The sequence below is a fragment of the Phoenix dactylifera genome, chromosome 16, assembly GCF_051530095.1.
Source record: "Phoenix dactylifera cultivar Ajwa chromosome 16, Ajwa_hap1_PhDact_Kaust_v1.1, whole genome shotgun sequence".
Taxonomy (NCBI): Eukaryota; Viridiplantae; Streptophyta; class Magnoliopsida; order Arecales; family Arecaceae; genus Phoenix; species Phoenix dactylifera.
The window spans coordinates 20,385,017-20,392,717 of NC_143205.1; the positions used below are offsets into that span (position 1 = coordinate 20,385,017).

Here is a 7,701-nt window from a genome sequence, read left to right on the forward strand (position 1 = left end):
CTGATTATTTGCGATATACCATTTCATTTAATTATTTCTAGCAGGGAGGGAAAGAGGAACATGATCTGGAAAAAGAGCCACAAGAGTGTAACAGGAAATTTGCAAGAACGAGGTCCATCAGAAAGGGAATAGTTGAACAGGACCAATTCATTCACCATACCAATAGCATTATAGGGACAACTTCAAACACAGGAGACAGTCCAATTTGACTCCTATATCACTAGACACATTTTGTTTGATGTTAGATGCTAATTAATGCCAAACAAGCTGGGAGGTCATCAATCCAAAACAAGCGACTTCCCCACTCCCATCTAAATTAATGCCAGAAGAAACAACCACAAACATTTTTTTTTCATCTTATGCGTTTCCTTCTCCCGTCTCTCTCCCTCGTGCTGTGCTCGACATTAGCTACAGTCTCAGGTCGCCTACATGACATACTTTAATAACCTGAGATTTGCATATCGAGTTGTTAGTCATCCTCGGGAGGATCAAAATCTTTGACCTTCACATCAGCATCCTCTCCATACTGGATGCAGTTGTCGATGTATGACAAAACATATTGTATGCTGCACAAGTTAAGAAAAGGAAAAGATGAATAAGTGTAGTCTGAAATGCCCGTTTTAGCAGCAAAAAAAAAAAAAAAGGATGAATAAGTGGAACTATATAAATCTTCAACTGTGACAGTGGAATTACATGTTCATAGAAGCAATAGAAATGGCAGCTAATAGCATCACAATTGAAATTAAAAGGGATCAGAGATGGAATAAGATATGCCATATAAAAGGTTGGTGCTACTAGAGAAAAATTTATCTGCTTGGAGACAGATTCAGTATCGAATTTTGTACAGAGTCGAATAATACTTCAGTTAAATTTACACAGAGTCAAATAATATTTCAATTAGCCGGGCGATAACTATCATCATTGCTATAATATGTCCAGAGTGAGTATACTCTGAAAATTATACACGATCACTTTAAAAAGATCATTTCTCATAGCAATCCAGATCAAACAGAAAAAAAAATATATTATGTAGGATGTTAACAACACAACTAGCTGAAATAGCTTCTATGAAGCTACAGAAAATAACCTAATTTTCATAATATTATATAACTATAACTAAAACATTTTTCTTTAGCTTCTTAGGAAACTTTTAGCACTGCAAAATTAAGCCCATATGCTATCAATAGAAAATATATGAACACTCATCTAAATTTTACATTAATTTATGTTTTAACTACCTATACTCTATCAAAGTTTGGTTACTTTTTCAAGATCTGCATGATCAGCAAACCAATTCTCAATCTAAATGCACCATAACATATCTTGCCACTTAAGCTTTATCAGCACTGTCATTTTGTTTCCTCTACACGCAAGCATTTGAAGCATTAAAAATCGGAAAAGTGTAAATACATACTAATCTTAATCTTTTGAGTCACAAATCAAAAGATTTCATTAGCAATAGGTGTATACCTGCTCTCTTTTCTCAAGTCAAGGGGCACAAAATTCACCATACTGAAGTCATCAACCTACACAAAACCCAGACAAAAACACATAAACTATATAAGATTGGCATTGAAAAAATACACATATAAAGAACACAGTTTATGCTACAGGCTTGACTGCTTCCATTCTGAAAGAGCAGAAGTCAGTCATATGAAATAAATGATGAGGAGCATTTTGCAATCACCCAGATTAAGACAACTCATAGACACACTAGCAAAGATGAACTGCTTTCATTTAATAAAGAGACCAATTCAGTTTATCCAGCAAGATGAAAAAGAAATTATTGTACCCATTATGGAGAAGAATTCTATATTCTAAAAAAACAATTATAACAAGGTTTCTTGCAATATTACCAACAACAATTCCTCGACTGAGAACAAAAAGATGACGTAGATTTCTCTTCAATATTAGTACCATGAGGTGCTCCTATTGGTAAGCTACATGAAATTCCTTTGCCTTCAACCAGGTCGAGATCCATAGATTCTTATCCTACTGGCTATTTTTAATATCAAACTATGAATATATTGAAATTCAATGGTAGAAAGGCTGTTCCATGTGAAACTTACCATGTGGAGCACATCATGTTATAATCATCTGTTCCCCTTCCATCCATGAGTAATAAATATGTCCGAACAAGTTTGAATCCCAATTTCTAAAATAATTCAGAAGATATTATAACTGCAGGTTTCATACAACAATGATATCCACGATTTTACAGGAGGGAAATTTCTGGCTATAAGCTTTGATAGAACCTTGCTACTACCATAATTAAACAGAAGATATGAGGAATGCATTTTCAACTTGAGGGAGCAGTTGGACTAATTACCATATATATGGTAGTTTGATTGTAATATAGGAGCCATGACAGAAACCCTATGCTTTGCAAATGATTTGTCGAAGGTTGTGCAATATAATATTTGCAGATTATTATAAATTACAGTTCTAATTCGATTAAAAATTTGAGATACTTCATGACATAAGAAGAAAATAAAGAATAAGCACAATGAGAAGAACATATATGCAAATTCTTATATAAATTCTTTCAGTTCCTGTTCTTGAGCATACCAATCCTGCCAAAGCTTTATTCAGCTTTGCAAACTGAGGTGCCATATGCTGATTCAACTCTGACAGTAAAATCCGTGCCTCTGGATTGAGGTAACTAAAAATCGAAACAAAAAAATTAAGAGGTGCAACAAGCAATAGAAATAAGACAAAAGAACATGGAGATCGAACTCACTCCTCAAGATCCTTCTTGTTTGTTACTAGGTCCATTTTTGAAAGAATGTTGACATGGGGTAGTTCAAGCTGAACCATTGCAGAAAGAGATGCCATGCAACCACTTATATACTTTGTCACATCCGTCATGAACTGCAAACATGGAGAACTCCAAGTATTCAATAATGTTCAATGGTTCTGAGAAAGAAAATGTTAACTTTCAATCAAGATTACTTAACACAAACCTGTGAATCAAGCAAGTATACAACACAGACGTTGAAATTTTTACGTTTTAGATGGTCCACAAAGTTTCGCAGAACTGGAACATGTGTAAAAAGCTCGATTTGACCTGTACAACAATAAGGAAATAATGAATACCTCCTAAATGCATACTAATGTGTACTATTTCCTAAAACAGTATAACACATTTTACTGAACAAGGCGAAAAAGACTGTAAAATAGTTGAAAAGTCATAACACTAAAATGCCGGAAGTGATCACAACAAGTCAGTGAATAGCTATTTGAGAATATTTAGAAAGAAAAATGCACTAATTTGAAGCAAACATAGTATTCCTTGAATGAGTCGAATGAAACACAAACTTTGAACATACTTATAAAGTTTCTCAAGTTCAAAATAAAACTGTATCATTTAATATCATCTTGTTTCTCTATGGTATATTGGTATCCGTAATATATCTATATATATATATATATATATATATATATATATATATATATCCCTCTTTCTTTTTATTGGTAAGCAATATCTGAAAACTCACTTAAAAAGGTTTTGTATATGGAATGGACAGATAAAAACATTAGAACATTAGAAAACATTTACCTGGACAGTCAAAAACAAGATAATCATCATCCAAATAGTTCTCCAGTTCATCTGCCAGCCAGTCATCCAAATTCTCTTCAAGGTGCCTGTAAATGCTTTAAGGAAATTTAAACTGAAACATGAACTTGTCATTCTATGTTCAACATAACTGCATCACAACAGGACTGCAGAAGAGAAGATGATTCTGCAAAGCAATTAACTGAATTTATGAAGAATCTAGACTGCTGTTAAAAATTTTAAGTTTCCAAATGTGATTCTTTTCTTGTTTAATGTTTATATGGTTACAAACAGAGATGTTCTAGGAGGTCTTTGGTTGTTAAAAGGGAAATTATAAGATAGAGTGATGGAAGACAATCATGAACTTGAAGAACTCAATTCAATTTTTTTTATAAAAAAAAAAAACCAAGATTCAAGGGATTTTGTGAAAACTCACTTCCCAACAAAACAGTCGACTGTGTGAAATCATAACACTGGTATCCAGTAGTAGTTGAATCACAAAATATTATGATTTATGTACATTGAAATCATAACAGTGATATCCTTTTCATCAAATGGATGAAAAGGATTCATGTGCAGACCCAAGTAGTTTGGAATTAAGGCTTACTTGAATTCAATTGCATAGTATATTCAATTAAAATCTTGGCATGGCTTTCTTGAGCTAAATAATTTTTTGAGCTCTTAATCCCTTTACAATAAATAAACGCCTCATTTCATGCCAGGAATTGGTTGAAGACATCCACATTTCACAACCAAGAACCTCAAAAGAAAAAAAGAATAGCAGCAAGATGATTAACAAGGGCAAACACAAGTCATGCTAAAGGATACTCCATGCAATATATAAGTGCCCCATTTGGGCCTAAGCCGAGTTCCTCCATAACATCATCCAAAGATATAAGCTCTCTGATATCTGCCATGACACAACAGTGCAAAAAAAAAAAAACTGGTCACTCAAATCAAACAACCAAAGAAAAAGGTCACTAATTAGAAATCCGTAGGCAGCACGAGTACCCATAGCCACAGGATAGCCAAAACTCTCCGCAGCAGGATCCAGGTTCACTATATGCACAGTCCTCCGCATAGACTCGCAATGCTGATATAAGCTCGAGCAATAAGTAGACTAGACGGCAAGAAAACGTGCAAAAATTAGTACAAATCCCAACCATTCCCCAGGCGAGGGCATTTTTTGTTCTTCATTCCATTTATCAAAAAAAAAAAAATCCAACAGCTTGATTCAAGCATCAAGAAAAAGAAACCATCACCTTGCCACTGCCGGCGGGACCGATTACGAGCTGTGCGTAACCCATAGTGAATGATCCAATTCCTTTTCCCTTTCTCACTAATTCACAACCGAGTCGGTTAAATTAGAAGAATCGAAAGGATATAACAATTGCGACAGCCTAGGCAGAGAGAGCCATACCAGATGGTAAAGCAAACAAAATCGAACCTGTTCCTGAAACGATCGAAAGATTTTTTTTCAAGCCGGCGAAGTTATTGTGTTCAAGATCATGCTGTGAGGAACACCTCGTTAAGTACAACAACAACGAAACCCTACTGCTTCAAAGATGATGATGATAAGGGAGAAACATGGAGAAAGAGGGGAGGACAAAACTCACCAGTTAAAAGCTAAAAAGCCTCCCTCTCTCTTCACTGATTATATCTTTCTTTCCTCTTCTCGCCCTCCTCTCTTTTGATCGATCTCTCCGGTGGCTCCTAGGGCTCGAAGACGAGAGTCGGAAAAGAGGAAGCACCGGGGGGTTTGATACCGCGGAGCCGCCTCACCCGAACCGATGCTTCGGATCCTCTTAAGTTAGGTAAATATACTTTTTTTTTTCGTATTGGTTAACATGCTCCTCTTGTGAGGACCCGGTCCACTGACCGTCCCGCACTCAGTATTGGGCCTGTGGGCGGCCCGAAAAGGCCAGCTTAGCCCCGATGAATCGGGAGAGGAAGACTCCGACTGGGAGTCTCCCTCCTCCCCGTTATTGCGATCGGGAAAGGATGAAGCCCAAGCTTAATCAAACACTAAAAGCTTGGATTTACGCCTATATAGGATCCCCCATCCTCCCTTTTGAGATCCTTCAAAGAAAAAAGGGTTCTTTTGTTCTCGATCTCAAGCCGTCTTCCTGAGAGTTTTCCTCTGTATTCCGCCAGGAAAGGTCGCAGGCGAGCCTCGCCGGACTGAGGTACGAGTTTTCCATTCTCTCCTCTTTCTTCCTTTTTTTTTTGGGCTTTTGATTCTATTGTTTTGAGCCGGCAATCGCCGGAGTTCCTTCCGAAACAGAGCATCTCTGTTTCTATGATTCCCACCGGTTTTGGCCGCCGCCGGCCACTGGTTTGGCCGGGGCTGTGCCCGCTTGTGACTGCCGACGTGTGGGGTCCGGGCCGCCATGGCTGCCCCCCTCGGACTTGCGGGGGGAACGGGGGAAGGAAAGGAGAAGGGGAGGACGAGCCTCCCTGTTCGTGAACAGCGAGAGAGAGTTTCTCTCTCTTCTCCCCTCTCCTCAATCTCTCTCTTCTCTCTACTTCCTCTCTCCACATTCTCTCTCTTCTCTCCACTTTCTCTCTCTACTTCATCTCTCCACATTCTCTCTCTTCTCTCCACTTTATCTCTTCTCGCCGCTTCCTCTTTCTACTTTCTCTCTCCGGAAGATCCAAAGAATCCAGTATTGTGTCCTATCGACCTGATCTACGAATTCAAGTTAATCCTATAAAGGCCTTAGTTCTGCCCTGGTGTCCGGATTGCATGCTGAACCGATCATTCTGGCCCTTAAAATCTTTATTAACAAGAGACATTCTATCGAACACCATGGTTCCGCCCTGGTGCCCGGCATGAGAACACTTCAGGTTGGCATCCCATCAGAGACATTCTATCGAACACCATGGCTGCTTCGCTTACCCTCTTCTCGGAGCAGAGGCCATTGACAAGAGGGCTGAAGATTATGGCGTTGGGGACATGGCCACGTTTCACGAGGTCCCCGTACGTAACATTCTTCCCGTTAGTATGATTAGTATTGTGGCTCCAGTAGGTAATTTAGTCGTGCCCCAGCCATCCTCTTTTCCTTTATTCTTTTAGTTCTTGTTAAAATGCTTTGTTGACCTTCCATTTTATATAAACCAACAACCTTATAATTGGTGGTGACTATTATTATGAGTTAGGATCGATCAAATCTTTCATCATCCAATTCAAGAAAGGTAATGGCCTTCTAAGTTTCCTTCTGTTTAAAGTTTGTTCCTGTCACTTGCTTCATATAAATGCTATTGATCACTGATCTAAGTTGGAATATCCAGTCATGAGATGCTGCTTATGTATTGTATTCTTGCTAATTTAGAGCTCTTTCAGGGTCATTGTCGTACAAAAACTTGCATTGTCCTCAAGCCACTTTTAGCAGCTAACTTGGCCATTATTACCTTCATGCAGGATGGAAATTCAAAGAGAAAACTCGCTTTATGAATACCTAATACTTGAAGGAAAAAGGTTCTTGTTGTCCATGCTATGTATAACTTCACTGTCGCTCATCAAAATTTCCATAGCATCATTAGGAATGAAAGTCCTGCCACAGCCAGCAAGATATTGACTCCAAAGACATAAATAAGCAAAAAATGAACTAGGAATCAAATTAGCACTGGAAGATATTGTCTGAAGCAGATGAGTAATATTTTATTCTTTGACTGATCTTTGGTTTTGTGTGCTTATGAGAGAAAGGAGGTCAAATTTGCTGAAAGTGGTATGGGAAAGTGAATCCGACCGGGCTTTCATCTCGAAAAAGGATGGGATTCATTTCCCTTTAATTCCTTTTCCTTTAATAGGTAACATCAATAATCGAAGTTGGATGGCTTCGTACCTTCATAGGTTTTTGTAGGGCTGTAATATAGCGATCTTGATTCTGGAGTGTGCCAAAGTGGTTCATGGTTCTTAAACAACACAGCAAAAGAAAAGGCGCAGCTTGCCAAATTACATGATATCATTAACCTCTTCCTGTCAATAAATCTTGTGCCTGCATCAAAAGTCTACCCTGTGCTATTCTTTCAACGGTTGTATCCACCAAATCTATGGGGACATAGTTGCATCTCAGTGACCCCAACTGTTTTTCATGACCACCCTGACATCACTGTGTAAGGATGGATGAAGACTCCTTAAACCA

General features: G+C 38.1%; 1 protein-coding gene and 1 long non-coding RNA gene across 5 annotated transcripts; one reads left to right on the forward strand and one right to left on the reverse strand.

Moving 5' to 3' along the window:
- Positions 1–129: 129 nt before the first annotated feature.
- On the reverse strand, positions 130–6,136 carry LOC103716190 (P-loop containing nucleoside triphosphate hydrolases superfamily protein). 4 transcript variants are annotated; one of them, XM_039115151.3, is made up of 11 exons: positions 5,173–6,136; positions 4,977–5,009; positions 4,819–4,895; positions 4,568–4,676; positions 4,385–4,466; positions 3,560–3,645; positions 2,964–3,067; positions 2,741–2,871; positions 2,569–2,662; positions 1,471–1,526; positions 130–566 (listed from the first exon to the last, which is right to left on the reverse strand). In XM_039115151.3, exons 3-11 carry the CDS (start codon positions 4,861–4,863, stop codon positions 470–472), a joined length of 804 nt encoding a protein of 267 aa, XP_038971079.2. In that variant the 5' UTR covers positions 4,864–4,895; positions 4,977–5,009; positions 5,173–6,136; the 3' UTR covers positions 130–469. The 4 variants fall into 4 exon arrangements, with proteins under 4 accessions (XP_038971079.2, XP_038971080.2, XP_038971078.2 ...); XM_039115152.3 differs by having other exon boundaries at positions 5,004–5,067; positions 5,173–6,134; XM_039115150.3 differs by having other exon boundaries at positions 4,977–5,067; positions 5,173–5,345.
- LOC120104261 (uncharacterized) lies at positions 5,615–7,232 on the forward strand. The gene is made up of 2 exons (XR_005506715.3): positions 5,615–5,742; positions 6,978–7,232. It is a non-coding gene; the product is annotated as an uncharacterized LOC120104261 (long non-coding RNA).
- Positions 7,233–7,701: the final 469 nt, after the last annotated feature.

Coding starts and splice junctions, on each gene's coding strand:
- LOC103716190 (XM_039115151.3), bottom strand. CDS start 4,863: ATGGGTTACGCACAGCTCGTAATCGGTCCCGCCGGCAGTGGCAAG. Junction 3,646..4,384: donor GCACTTATATATTGCATGGA/GTATCCTTTAGC, acceptor AAGCATTTACAG/GCACCTTGAAGAGAATTTGG. Junction 2,663..2,740: donor AACAAGAAGGATCTTGAGGA/GTGAGTTCGATC, acceptor TTCGATTTTTAG/TTACCTCAATCCAGAGGCAC.